Source organism: Phyllobates terribilis, unplaced genomic scaffold, assembly GCF_046119375.1.
Source record: "Phyllobates terribilis strain yellow unplaced genomic scaffold, ASM4611937v1 Scaffold_1__5_contigs__length_1240528914, whole genome shotgun sequence".
In the NCBI taxonomy this organism is placed as follows: Eukaryota; Metazoa; Chordata; class Amphibia; order Anura; family Dendrobatidae; genus Phyllobates; species Phyllobates terribilis.
Window position 1 is genome coordinate 1,157,939,602 of NW_027362761.1, and position 15,211 is coordinate 1,157,954,812.

The window sequence follows — 15,211 nt, forward strand, 5'->3', positions numbered from 1 at the left end:
TTCACACCGCGTCTTTTTCCGCAGGTCCTTTTTCAAGCAGAAGATGCTCCAGGAATTGTCCCCTTTCTTTGGAGTTTTTTAGTCATTTCCTCAGCACTTTTTCAGGGTTTTATTTTCGCTGTCGTTATTTAAAAAAAAATAAAAAAAAATTGAAGCTTCTCTTTACTGATATTTTCCAGACGTTTTTTAAAATTCTACAAAACGATGAAGACAATGAAGCCAAAACGCTGACAGAATGTTCAATAAGACGCCCGGGCGCCATCTTATCCTTCCCATTGACTTCATCTGTGAAATATCGAGTGACTTCTCGGCAGAAAACACCTGAAGAATCTGAGGATCGGCGTGGAGCCGCCGGACGTCACTTCTTTAAACGCTTTGGCGCCTTTTGGAAGCCCGGACATACGGACAGAACGTCATTTTTCCCGCACAAATTAATAGGATCAGTGTTTTGATTGTTTTCTTAGCGCTTTTTCCGCCATTTTTTTAGCAGACCCGCTCATAAAATTGGATTTTTTTATTTTTTGCTCTGCTATGGAAATAAGTGACATTATCCTGCCAAAAATGATCCTTTTGGAAGGTGATCTGCATAATTTATTAAAAAGATCTTAGACCTGATGAGACTGGTGTATTTACTTTGAAAAATCCCATTTCTGAATGGCCTGTATAATCTTCATGGTATGATAAAGGCTAAGAACTGGATATGACTATATGGATATGAATGGGGCAGAACTTTCCAAAGAGGACTACACAGCCATTGTGAGCTGGATTTTTTCCAAAGGAAATACACCAGCCTCATCAAGTTTAAGAGGGTTTTTTCTATGCAAATCAACACATTCTTAATTTGCTTCTTATGCAGATGTAGGAATAATAGGAAAGCTGAGTGACAAGTGCAATAAGGAAGAGTGATACTGTTTGTCACCCAGCTTTCCCAGAAGTAGACCCCACTGTGGTGAGCCCTGCATCTGATGCCCGTGGATGATGTGGAGAATGCAGCCTAGTCTTCAGTAAAGCAGTCACTTACCTTCTGACACATTCCCTGCTTCTTTAGGAGCTCAGAACAGTCCAATAGTAGTTTCAACAGCGGTTTCTAATGCAGCGCGATGACTGCTGGGTATTGTAGTCCTAATGTTAACAGCGCAGCAGTTCTAAAATGGTTCTCTGCTAAGAGAAAAACTACTATTCCCAGAGTGCAACTCGGCCTGGTTACTATCCTTATGTTTGATCGCCGCCCTAGCAACCGGAAAATATAGAGGACGGTGATTGGTGAAAGTAGGAACACGTGGTTCTGTCCTGTTTGTTTTTTTCCTGAATTAGGTGTTAATAAAGTTGGTTTTAAAATAGGAAGATGTAGTTTGTATATTGAATTAAAAATGTGATATTATATTAATGTGTAACATCAATTGCCCTGTAATTGGCCATTTTGAGACCGCCCACTCTTAAAGGGGTTGTCCAGACGTGGGGCTCTGGTTTGTAGTCACTCTGTGTGACTGCAGACTTGTGAACCCTCACAGCTCGCACAGTGTGCGCTGTCACGATTCGCTGGGAGCAGATGGTACTCACCGTCCACATTTCGACTAGACGTGCCCGGCCTTGTATTGAGCGAGGCTGTGCACGACTAGTCGGCACGTGACCACATGTATGCAAATCACTTACTTGCACTCACGTGCCAGCCCGCTCCCAGCACCGACAAATCCTGACAGCGTGCACTGTACGCGGAGGATTCACAAGTCTGCAGTCATATAGAGTGACTATAGACCTGAACCCCAAGACCTGGACAACCCCTTTAACGCTTTTTCATTTGGGCCTTCATTTTTTCCTCCCCTTATCCCAAGAAACAGAACTTTTCCATCAAAGTAGCCATTTGAGGGTTTGTTTTTTTTGCAGGACTAGTTGTAGTTTTACTCATATTACTATATGATGTACTGAAAAACATGAAAAAAAATCCAAGTGAGGTGAAAAAAAACCACAAGTCCACCATTGTTTTTTGGGTTTTGTTATGACAACGTTCATCATGCGGTATAAATTACCTGGAAACATGATTTTCCCAATCAGTATGATTATGGTAATACCAAAGTTGTTTATATACATAAATATATATCTATATATTATATGTATACATATATACATATATATATATATATATATAGATAGATATAGATCCTAAAAATATATATTTTAATGGTTTAAAAATATTAGGAACTTCGTAAAAAAAATAACTAACTTGTGCCGCCATTTTTTCACTTTTCCGTGTGAAGGGTTCTTTTTTTATTTTGCCGTGGCGAGCTGATGTTTTTATTGGTACCGTTTTTGGAGCACATACTATGTTTTGATAGCTTTTTATTGTATTTTTTGGGGAAGGTGCGGTGACTAGAAAACACTAATCTTGACTTTTTTTTTCTTTACGGCTTTTGTTGTACGGGTTAAATCATTTCATATTTTGCGATGTCGGACTTTCACAGTTGCAGAGAAACCAAAAATGTTAATTTTTTCTTTTAGTTTTGAGAGCGCGAGGAAGGGAATGATAATTTAAAGAGTTTTTGTTTTAGTTATTTTTTTAAATTCCTTTCTAGTTTTTTTTTACGTAGTTTCCCTAGGGGACTTGATCCTGCAGTTTTTGATCACTTGCAATGCATAATGCAATACTTTAGTATATAATGCTAATAACAATCTCCTATGACTGGGCGTCAGGAGGACCAAGCTGGCCCTTATAGGTGCTTTCAGTGGGCCCGCCGCCTTTTGAGCCCACTGCAGCCGCACTACAGGAAAGTTTCTGCATCACTTGCCAGAGCGCCAGTGTCCAACGGCACATTTAGAAGATTGGTAATGGGTAGTAGAGGGGTTAAAAATCCTTCGGCGGCATAACCTTACAGAAGCCCATTGCTAAAATTTGACACGTCTGCCTATAGAATTACATGTCCTTAAACAGCTTTATTCATCAAAACTCACAGTTCAAAACAAAAGCTGTCCTCCGGATCGCAGCCGGGATGTCCACACAGTTCATAAGACCCTGTTGCCGTGGGAGACGGCCGCGCCATGTCACTCAGGGTGCATCAGATGTGGAGCCTTCACAGACCTGTGTTCAGCCTCACACAAGCCTGTACAGAGCAGAGCACTGCTTGCAAACCAGAAACTGACATACCCAAACCTTTGCTGCAGGTTTTAAACAGGAATCTGTGGCCATGAGCCACCTATAAGACCCGGGCTGGAGGAAGTGGACTGCCCCACTGCCATTCCTGCAGTCCACTCCAAGAATAAAAGCCCATGCCGGGTTTTACCAAATCTGCCTTGGACAACTAGTTTGACCAAGTCCAAACTTACTTTTATCCTACACTGCAATCATATATGTATACACACCGCTGCACTACATTATGGTGGAGAATGTGGGCAGTGTGAGCTGAGGCATACCCCAACACCAGCTGCATGTCTATTATTAGGCCTGCCACTTTGCAGCCTAGGCCAACAGACAAAATGGAGGAGCTACTAAAGAAGTTTGTACTCACCCAGCGGCAACAGCAGGAGCGGGATCAGCAGCACAATCAGCAGCAGCTACTGTACCAGCAGCAGCAAAAGACTAATGAACTAATTCTGCAACAGATTGCTGCCCTGCGAGAAACGGCGCAAACGCCGAATATCTCTCCGACGTGAGGCCTGGGACAAAGTAAGAGCAGCGTTAAGGAAGATGGGTCCTGAGGACGACATGGAAGCCTTCCTCACAGTTTTCGAATGCACAGCGGAGCGGGAGTGCCTGCCAGTCCATCAGAGGGCTGAAGTGGTGGCTCCGTTTCTGATGGTCGAAGCTCAGAAGGCCTACTTTGACCTCAGTTGGGAGGATGCCCAGGACTACGAGAAGCTGAAAGGTGAAATCCTTGCCCAACTGGGGGGTAATACTTATGTGTGAGCCCAACGCGTGTACCAGTGGTCCTTTGCGGAGTCCCGACCCGCTAGGTCTCAGGCATATAACTTGTTACAGTTGGTCAAAAAGTGGCTCCAGCCTGAGACCTTGAGCCCAGCCCAAATGGTAGAGAGGGTGGAGGTGGACCGGCTGGTGCGAACTCTGCCAGCAGCCATACAGAATTGGGTGGGGCAAGGGGACCCAGGTAATCTCGACCAGGTGGTTAGCCTGATTGAGCGGTATACAGCCACCCAGGACTTTTGAACGGGACTCTGCCCCAATGCAAATGGCACGCCGGCCCCTGCAAGCCCCGGAGTCTGGGAAAGGGTCACGGCCCTCTGGTGGGGACAGTAAGAACCAAGCCCACACTGTGGGGGTACCCCAGAGTGAGGGTGGCAGGAGACCAGTTTCTCCTAAATTGGTCTCAAGGACTGGTGGTGCCCCCGCTATTAGGTGCTGGTGATGCCAAGGGCCAGGACATATGGCTGCTAACTGCCCCCTGACTGTTGAATCCATGGACTGCAGGTTTAACCGCAGGTTGTCTAGGTATGCATGGACCATCGGCACCGCAGACCCTGTCGGAACAACAGGGGAGCTCCATCTGTGCCAAGTGCGGAGAGGTTAAACATGTGGTTGGAGTGGTAAAGACTCTTCCTTACGGGACTGTGCTGGGAAGAAGTTTGCCACTGTTTTGGACCTTGTGGGAGAGTAAGATTAACCCTCCCAGAATAAAAGTGTGTCCGGAAGTGGAACCCGAAGATCCCGACTCAGAGGTACCTGCCGTAGGGGTCGCGAACCTAGGGACAGAGTGTGAACCCAATAGGTTTCCCTTAGAGGTATTGACAATAGAGGTTTGTTTGTGTGGGGGTGTGACTGTGGCACTACTAGATGTTCAACGACCTTGTCCCGGATCTTGTCAACCCTATAGAGTAAATCTTGGTTGACCGCCATGCGTGGAAAGACAGTCTCTGCACCCGGTTGCTGAGCCACCCCATTTACCTCTATTACCCATTCTCGTGCCCGGGTCAGGGTAGGATCCTATAGCTGAGCTGTCCCAGATAGATGTATACATATATCTATCTATATATATATTATAGGCATAAATATTCTTTTAAAACTGTTGTGATAATATATTATTTTTGTCAATTAACAAAATGCAGAGTAAAGTTTGATGGATGCAAAAAAATCTCCGTAAAAATATATATAATTTTTTTTATTGATAATAGGATAGAAGGATAAGGGAGGGAGAAAATCAGGAATAGAATCAATAGGTGAAATCATAGTCAGGAGCACAGCCGGGGTCAGATACCGGGTGATCAGTAAAAGCCCAGACAGGCGAGCAGTATGAATACCGCGGAGCCTGGTGACAGAGGTGATACATGTCCGGGTAGAGATGGAACAGTCAGAAGGCCTCAGGTAGATGGTGAAGGTCCTTCTATACAGGTCCAGCAGTGATGGTGGATCTGCTGGACTTCAGGTTTTCTGTCTTTTAGATGGTTTCAGGGCAACAGTGACAACATGCAAATGCACGAGCAGCCCTGGATAATCCACGCCGGCAGGATGATAAGATCCGGCGGAAGATGGAACCTATGAGAAGAGAAGTAAATATAATGTAAGTGATGGGACTCCATAATACATGATACTACTGTGCGGTCACTGTGCCGGACGGCAGAGGAATCTCATCACACAGAGGTCAGGGATCATTGTCAGCCATCACACATGTGACAATCCCATCACTGACAGATGACATCTGCTCCACATGAATTATTCTCACTGACCGACATCACACAACATGGAGATGACTCTCACACTTACCTCGTCTCTTTTTCCCCTTTTCTCCATTTTCTGGTTTTTGTTCTTCTATACTCAGATTTGATGCAGATTTTCTTTCCTCCTCAGCTGGAAATTCTGATCGGAAAGTAAAAAAAAACCTCATTAACGACATATTCTTCTGGGATCTGCTTTGTATCTTTCATATACATAGTAGAATTGTTCTAGTCATGTCTCCTATAGTCCTGGTAATCTGGCATTACATAATAGGGCAGAATAAGTCCTATATACCACACACGACCTTATCTGAGGGGCATTAAAAGTATCACTAATATGAAGCCGCGAGCGCCCTGTGTGCCGCCATATGGTGCATCCCTAATGAGCGATATACTACTATAGGAGACGATGTCTCATTATGATGACGTAGGTCACTGGATGCTCCAACGTATCTCACAGAATCCATGAAAAAACTGTACAAAATGTAAGGAAACTGAGATACAATATGGACCCATGGGCAATATCATTGGGATCCATGAAACATGGATAACATAGTAGACCTATTACAGAAAAACCATGTGGAAATATTTGAGTCTTGATGGCAACATTTCCATTCTTTGTGCTGTAGACATGTACATACCTGACAATGGGGACGAGGATGGTAAGCTGATTATAGCGTCGTCTCTGTCAGATTGACGGAAAGATTCTTTCTGCCTGTTTGGATGAAGAAAATGTGTAAATCACAAGTAAACGCAGGATATAAGGGATTGTCTCACTAGAAGAACACCGACTATAAGGACTAATAGGACATATGACTGTCATCGTGGGGAAGGTCTCCTGCTCAAAACTATGTTCTGTGGATCAGAGCAGAAAACAACTACCAAGAATGCCTGACATGTAATACTACATCTCTCCTACAGTGTGGGCAGCAGTGAAAATGCATGACTAGCTACAATTATGGACTGCTATCACCAGCGATTTCTGAAGCCAAAAGTACAATGACCGCTAATCATGGGGCGGTGGATGCTACTTTTGATATTATCGTATTTATGTCCTATATTTGGTGTTGTGGTAATATATCAGCATGGAGCTCCCAGTAATGACCCCTTAATCTACTTACATTTCTGAGATGTTTGTACTGGATGATTGGGTACACTCGGGAGAGGACTTGGGATCCTCATCATTCATTGTCCTGGTAGCGGAGGTATGGAGCTAAATACAAGCAAAAATAAGATATGAAATACTTTTTTACTTTTAGAGGTTTTTTTTACGTATTCTGGATTTATTGATCACCTACTTACTTTAGAAAGCCTTTCAGAAGATGATATAAAATTTTGGAAGTCAAGGCTCTCATTGTCCTCACTTGTGTCCTTCTCATCCTCTGAGACCAGATAATTGCTTATATCAGAGTGATCTACAAGACATAGGTAATGAAGTGTTATTAAGGGTTGTCAGTATAACACAGTCTCCATTAATCACTATTATTAATGGGAACCAATTGTCACATTTTATGGAAGACGAGACAAACAGCCGCTTAGTCTAGGTGACGTCTCTTTCTACTTACTGATAAATAAGCTGGTGTCCTCATCTGACACAAGCTGAGGAACGTACTCCGGCTTCTGACTTAGAAGGTTGTCAAAATCTAAGTCACTCAGGAACGGATGGCCCTTGATCTCAAATGCTCCTCCTGGAAAAAAAAAAACAGAAGTGATTCGGACATTGTCAGAGACAGCTCCATATCTGAACAGTATATCTTAATCTGAACTAATAACATAAGCAAGCCAACATGAAGGAAATAGACTTAAAATCATAGTATGGAGAATTAGAAATAGGCAAGCAGATAGAGAAGTGCTGATCCTCATGGACATGAGCGATATATCCTTGGTTTAGTAAGAAATATTAATGCTGTTATATCTGTTACCTGTCCCAAGTCTATGTGCCGGATTTCTTCTGAGCAGCTCATTGATGAGGTCCTGAGCATCGGGAGGAGGAGCATGATCGCAATCCCAAATTATGTCTCCTGTTATATAGAAAATTACAGAAAATAAAAACTCTGCATTGAACTGTAAGATAAAGCAAAGGAAATAACTAAACCAATGTAACCAGTGAAAGCAATGATTGGATTATTCTACCTACCAACTTGGCCAGTTCTATAAAGCTCAGTTAGTGAGTTCTCATCAAATGGTACAGATCCCACAAGGAATTCGTGCAGGATGATCCCCAGTGACCACCAGTCAAGAGGTCTTCCGTAGCCTTCGTTCAGGAAGACCTCTGGGGCGATGTAATATGGGGTGCCACAGATCTGGAAACGAACAGAAGATCAAGATGAGAATCGATGAAACGATTATTGTGAAAAGTTCTCGCCATAAAAACACAATGACAAAAGACAAAATATCAGTGGAAAAGTTCTCTAGAAATGAAGAATGTAGAGAAGAGACAATAGTGTAATGAGATTTGTAAAGAACAAGCTAAGTTCCTGTAAGTGATGCTGACCTCGCTGTCCAGGAACTCTCTGTAGATGTCCACCGCTAATTCCTTGTGGACGTTGGTTTTTGGTATCATGAGACCAAGTTTGGAAGCTCCAAAATCGGTGACTTTTATGTGTCCAGCAGATGTAATCAGGAGGCTGTGAAAGAGAAGATGGTTTTAGACTCACAGACCATGTGATAATAGATGATAGCTTTACCCCTTTATTATACTACAGGGGGCACTTACTTATCCGGCTTCAGGTCTCTGTGCACCACACCATAGCTATGGAGGTATTCTACAGCAACAACCACTTCTGCAAAGTACAAGCGGGCCAAGGGGACAGATAACGGACCCCTGGTGCTTAGGAGGGTCCCACAGTCTCCACCTGTAGAAGAAAGGAAATATGAGCGGTGAGGGGTTTATACAGCAGATCGCCATGATGTATGATGAGAAGTGAGCGGAGACATTGGGGCAGGAGAGAATATATACAGATATCATGTATAGTGCACATAATATTAGTCTGAAGTCATGGTGAAACGTCGTCCATGTCACTAATAACATAAAGTGATGTCACATCTCGTCTACAGCTGGAGATACTGACGTGCTCAGTGCGGACATACAAGGAGATCACACACATCAATGACTTTCCAGGCATCTTGGTAATAGATAACCTGTAGTAAATGCTCTGTGGGGATGTAACCGTCCACGGGGAGAATCCTAATGATGAGATGTCAGCAGACATGAGCTGAGTATAATACAATGTACGTGTCCTACCTCCTACATACTCCATGACCATACACAGGTGAGATCTCGTAGGGAAGGAGCAGAGCATGGAGGCCACAAAGGGACAATCAGAGAATGTCAGGATGTCCCTCTCCAGAAAGGCCGCTGGTTTATCCAGGTTCCGCTTGGCCATTTTCTTCATGGCAAAGATCTGTTTTGAGTCTTTGTGGTGCACTAAGTAGACGGCCCTGGAGAGAAGGAGAATCCATGGGTTATAATGAATCATTATTAGCAGTCCGTCTATAGAAGTTATTATTAGTGTTGAGCGAGTATATTGTGTTAACCCTTTCGCCGAGTATGCTCGGGCCGAGCTCCGAGTATTTACAGCTGCTCGGTGATATGGTTGAATCGCTCCCGTGTGCTTGATTTACAACTGTTTGACAGTTTTAATACATGTGAGGAATGTCTATTTCTTACACATTCCTCACATGTAATAAAGCTGTCAAACAGTTGGAAATCATGCACACGGGAGCGATTCAACCATATCACCGAGCAGCGGTAAATACTCGGAGCTCGGCCCGAGCATACTCGGAACAGAACATACTCGGTCAACACTAGTTATTATATGATCTTCTGTACTAATGTTTAATACTAGAAGTCCGGCCGTCACTAGAAATCCACATCTAGAAATACATGAAATAGCACTATATAGATCACCTATGGGAGGTCTGCACAAGCCACGTCTGTCAGACCCTCACCCAGGTCACATTATCACCTATGTGAGGTCTGCACAATGCCATATCTGCCCTCACCTAGGTCACATTATCACCTATGGGAGGTCTGCACAATGCCACGTCTGCCCTCACCCAGGTCACATTATCACCTATGGGAGGTCTGCACAATGCCACGTCTGCCCTCACCCAGGTCACATTATCACCTATTGGAGGTCTGCACAATGCCACGTCTGCCCTCACCCAGGTCACATTATCACCTATGGGAGATCTGCACAATGCCACGTCTGCCCTCACCCAGGTCACATTATCACCTATGGGAGGTCTGCACAATGCCACGTCTGCCCTCACCCAGGTCACATTATCACCTATTGGAGGTGTGCAAAATGCCACGTCTGCCCTCACCTAGGTCACATTATCACCTATGTGAGGTCTGCACAATGCCACGTCTGCCCTCACCCAGGTCACATCATCACCTATGGGAGGTCTGCACAATGCCACGTCTGCCCTCACCCAGGTCACATTATCACCTATGGGAGGTCTGTACAATGCCACGTCTGCCCTCACCCAGGTCACATTATCATCTATGGGAGGTCTGCGCATTGCCACGTCTGACCTCACCCAGCTCACATTATCACCTATTGGAGGTCTGCACAATGCCACGTCTGTCCTCGCCCAGGTCACATTATCACCTATGGGAGGTCTGCACAATGCCACGTCTGCCCTCACCCAGGTCACATTATCACCTATGGGAGGTCTGCACAATGCCACGTCTGCCCTCACCCAGGTCACATTATCACCTATGGGAAGTCTGCACAATGCCACGTCTGCCCTCACCCAGGTCACATTATCACCTATGGGAGGTCTGCACAATGCCACGTCTGCCCTCACCCAGGTCATATTATCACCTATGGGAGGTCTGCACAATGCCACGTCTGCCCTCACCCAGGTCACATTATCACCTATGGGAGGTCTGCACAATGCCATGTCTGCCCTCACCCAGGTCACATTATCACCTATGGGAGGTCTGCACAGTGCCACGTCTGTCCTCACCCAGGTCATATTATCACCTATGGGAGGTCTGCACAATGCCACGTCTGCCCTCACCCAGGTCATATTATCACCTATGGGAGGTCTGCACAATGCCACGTCTGCCCTCACCCAGGTCACATTATCACCTATGGGAGGTCTGCACAATGCCAAGTTTGCCCTCACCCAGGTCACATTATCACCTATGGGAGGTCTGCACAATGCCACGTCTGTCCTCACCCAGGTCATATTATCACCTATGGGAGGTCTGCACAATGCCACGTCTGCCCTCACCCAGGTCACATTATCACCTATGGGAGGTCTGCACAGTGCCACGTCTGTCCTCACCCAGGTCATATTATCACCTATGGGAGGTCTGCACAATGCCACGTCTGTCCTCGCCCAGGTCATATTATCACCTATGGGTGGTCTGCACAATGCCACGTCTGCCCTCACCCAGGTCACATTATCACCTATGGGAGGTCTGCACAATGCCACGTCTGTCCTCACCCAGGTCACATTATCACCTATGGGAGGTCTGCACAATGCCACCTCTGCCCTCACCCAGGTCACATTATCACCTATGGGTGGTCTGCACAATGCCACTTCTGCCCTCACCCAGGTCACATTACAGATGAGAGAATCTACCGATATTCATCCCGGGCAGATTCGCTATATTTCACCAGTAGATACTATTCAGTCCAAATAAAAATTGGTCTAAATTGAAAGTCGTCCAATGGCCGTAAGAAGTTTATTATGCTCCCCCCACACATTACAAGGCATAATTGCTCAACTGTATATAGCTGAGCTGAATAGTGATCATTAGATGTGGACAGTGGTGTGGACTCATCATGTCCCTATGATAACACTGAATGGCAGAGCACAGCATTGTCATAGGGAACCCTTAGAAATGTGGATGATACAACAGAAATCTCACCCATAACATCCGCTGCTGATCAGTTTGGATGTTTCGTAGTCGCTGATATGCGGCTTTCTCGCCGGGATCAATGATTCCATCAAGTTCTAGAAAAGAAGAAAGAATGATATTAAGATACAGAAGATACAGGAAAAAAGCTCCAGATACAGAAACTTCTCCCCTATATTATGTCCCAGCGGATGTGCACTGATCCGATGTAGGGAGGATACAAGCCGGACGCTCCGCAGACACGGATGTAATATAAGGGGGGATCCTCCCGGGGTTATATGGAGGATAATACTGGACGGCTCATTCACACCCCATGATCCGGTGATACACAGACATCTCCCCCTATGATACTTACATCAGCAGATTCTTGGATCTCCGGGATCTCACAGATTACACTGTCAGGATCCGCCAACTCAGCTGTTTCTAAAATAGTGATAAAACGAAGAAGAAATAAAATGTATTAGATGATATTAATCCTACATAGATAATACAGCAATATAACGGGGAAATGACAAGACGTCTGTGAATGGGATTAATACTCGTTATATGGGGATTCTAATATGGGAGCGTACGGCGCATCCATAGACATCAGTAGCATCGCTATCTGTAGGGAGTGGCAGAGGGTGCGGCTGGGGCACGCTCAGAGGGTCCTACCAGGAGCATCATACATCATATTATGCATAGGGGAGCTGTGGGCTCACAATACGATATATAGGGGAGCTTTGTGCTCATCATACTTTGTATACGGGGAGCTGTGGGTCCATCATATTGTGCATAGGGGAGCTGTGTGCTCATCATACTGTGTATACGGGAGCTTTGGGCCCATCATACTGTGTATAGGAGAGCTGTGTGCCCATCATACTGTGTATAAGTGAGCTTTTGGCCCATCAAACTGTGTATACGGGAGCTGTGGGCTCATCATACTGTGTATTGGGGAGCTGTGGGCCCATCATACTGTGTAGAGCGGAGCTGTGGGTCATTCATACTGTCTATAGGGGAGCTGTGGGCCATTCATATTGTGTATACTGTGTATAGGGGAGCTGTGGACCCATCATACTGTGTATAAAGGAACTGTGGGTCAATCATACTATATATGGGGGAGCTGTGGGTCCATCATACTGCGTATAGGGTAGCTGTGGGCCCATTATCCTGTGTATAAGGTAGCTTTCAGCCCATCATACTTTGTATAGGGGAGCTGTGTGTTCATCATACTGTGTAAAGTGTCACTGTGGGTCCATCATACTGTATATAGGGGAGCTATGGGGGCATTATACTGTGTATAGGTGAGCTGTGGGCCCATCATACTGTATATAGGGGAGCTGTGGGGGCATTATACTGTATATAGTGGAGCTGTGGGAGCATTATACTGTGTATAGGGGAGCTATGGGTCCATCATACTGTGTATAGAATAGCTGTACATGGGGGTCTCAGGGGACATTATTAAATGGGCACTTGAGCATTATTATTATCGGGGCACTCAGAGTATTGTGACCGACAAAGATCCATATGTGGACTTTATCACTTTTATAGGGGCAAAATGTGGAAACTTTTCTAGGACACTTGCACAGGGCAATGATATTTTCTAGGGGGAAATTTTACTATCTAGAGGGAACAAAGGGGGCAATTTACTTTGTAAGAATCACATTGGTGGCATTACTATGTGGGGCAGTAAGAGGATCCCTGTTTTTGTGCGGCACAGCAGCTGCAGTAATAGGGACACATAGGGCAGCAGCGGCTCAGTATTGGGGTATCAGCAGGATGAGGAGTTTGTGCAGGTTGGGAATAGATGGGGACGTGGCAGGAAATGTGAGAAGTCTAATGTGTTTGGAAATATCTGGATATTCCTTGTAGAAGGTCGGGTGATCGCTCACCTGTAATCAGATCGCTGTTCAGCTCCGGCTGACTCATATTAGGGTCAGCGATTCCCGGGATAAGATTTTGTTCATCTTTGGTGTCGCCTTCTGCTGTTTCCTGATAGATATAATATATGTAATTAATATGTGGAAGATGTCACTAAATCACCAAACACATAAATCAGGAAGGAGTAAACCTGCATTTATAGATGCACCAATTGTAACTGCACAAATCACGCGCCATCTTGAGAACAAGGGCAGCTTGTGGTTGCTTCAATAAAATCAGTGTTTTCTCAGCAGGAGATTATCACTAGAGGACTATCTGTCTCACGTCATCTAGTCCTATTGTTCTGTGCAACCTCGCCAGCACCTCTGAGTAGCAGCTTTCTGCCCATGCACAGTGTACACAGAAAGCTACCAATCACTGGTGTGGGCGGGGTTATACACAGATATCTGCCAATCACTTGTGTGGGGTTATATAAAGAAAACTGCCAATCACTGGTGTGGGTGGGGTTATACACAGAAATGTGCCAATCACTGGTGTGGGCGGGGTTATACAGGGCTCAGCATTCAGAGCACTGCCAGATCTGCAGCAGAGAAAACAGTGATTATATCAGAACTGCTGCCTCCAGTAAGGTTATCGATACATCACTGGAATCAGGGTCTCTGCCCCTCCATCATGCTGCTCTCAGATGAGTAGCAAAAACCTGGTGACAGATTCCCTATAATATAAATGCTATTATGTAACGCAATGGTGTCATCTCCTCTTAGAATAGCGACGTCCTGGGGTTATATGGGGATAATACTGGACGGATCATTCACACCCCATGATCCGGTGATACACAGACATCTCCCTCTATGATACTTACATCAGCAGATTCTTGGATCTCCGGGATCTCACAGATTACACTGACAGGATCCGCCAACTCAGCTGTTTCTAAAATAGTGATAAAACAATGAAAAAATAAAATGTATTAGACGATATTAATCCTACATGGATAATACAGCAATATAATGGGGAAATGACAAGACGTCTGTGAATGGGATTAATATTCGTTATATGGGGATTCTAATATGGGAGTGTACGGCGCATCCATAGACATCAGTAGCATCGCTATCTGTAGGGAGTGGCAGAGGTTGCGGCTGGGGCGCGCTCAGGGGGTCCTACCAGGAGTATCATACATCATATTATGCATAGGGGAGCTGTGGGCTCACAATACGATATACATGGGAGCTATGTGCTCATCATACTGTGTATAGGGGGAGCTGTGGGTCCATCATATTGTGCATCAGGTAGCTATGGGCCCATCAAACTGAGTATAGGGGAAGCTGTGGGTCCATCATACTGTGTATAGGGGAGCTGTACATTGGGGTACTCAGGGGACATTATTAAAGCGCACCTGTCAGCAGGATTGGCTCAGTAAACTACATACACTGTCAGGTGGGTGACATTACACTTATTAATATGATACCTTGGTTGATGAAATACATCATATGGTTCTTGTGTAATCTTCACTTTCATTTTGGAGATAATGATATGCTCAAGCTTCGGGGTGGCTCTGTAGGGGGCGCTCTCTCTGGTGATCTGCTTTCATATTCATTTGTATGCTCTTATGACAGCTCACTGTGCCTTCACTGACCTGCCTGCTATTTTACCTAGCCCTACACTACTAGATGCATTATGTAAAATAGGAGGCATGTCAGTGAAGGCACAGTGAGCTGTCATAAGAGCATACAGATGAATATGAAAGCAGATCACCAGACAGAGTGCCCCCCACAGGCCGCCCCGAAACACGAGCATATCATTATCTCCAAACTGAAA

The 15,211-nt window shown here is 45.0% G+C and overlaps 2 protein-coding genes across 2 annotated transcripts in view; both read right to left on the reverse strand.

The window, feature by feature from the left end:
* LOC141162562 (cilia- and flagella-associated protein 99-like) overlaps positions 1–1,143 on the reverse strand; it is a 76,289-nt gene extending 75,146 nt beyond the window's left edge. The window contains exon 1 of the mRNA XM_073648793.1: positions 1,022–1,143. Coding sequence (XP_073504894.1) covers positions 1,022–1,033 — 12 coding nt within the window. The 5' untranslated portion in view covers positions 1,034–1,143. The remainder of the gene's footprint in view (positions 1–1,021) is intronic.
* Positions 1,144–4,983: 3,840 nt separating this feature from the next.
* Positions 4,984–12,206, reverse strand: LOC141193017 (microtubule-associated serine/threonine-protein kinase 3-like). Its single transcript, XM_073662080.1, has 14 exons — positions 12,191–12,206; positions 11,931–11,959; positions 11,549–11,634; positions 8,903–9,099; positions 8,375–8,513; positions 8,153–8,285; positions 7,796–7,961; positions 7,581–7,679; positions 7,224–7,346; positions 6,961–7,073; positions 6,780–6,871; positions 6,300–6,373; positions 5,708–5,800; positions 4,984–5,009 (listed from the first exon to the last, which is right to left on the reverse strand). The coding sequence occupies exons 1-14, from the start codon at positions 12,204–12,206 to the stop codon at positions 4,984–4,986; spliced, it is 1,386 nt and encodes a 461-aa protein (XP_073518181.1).
* Positions 12,207–15,211: the final 3,005 nt, after the last annotated feature.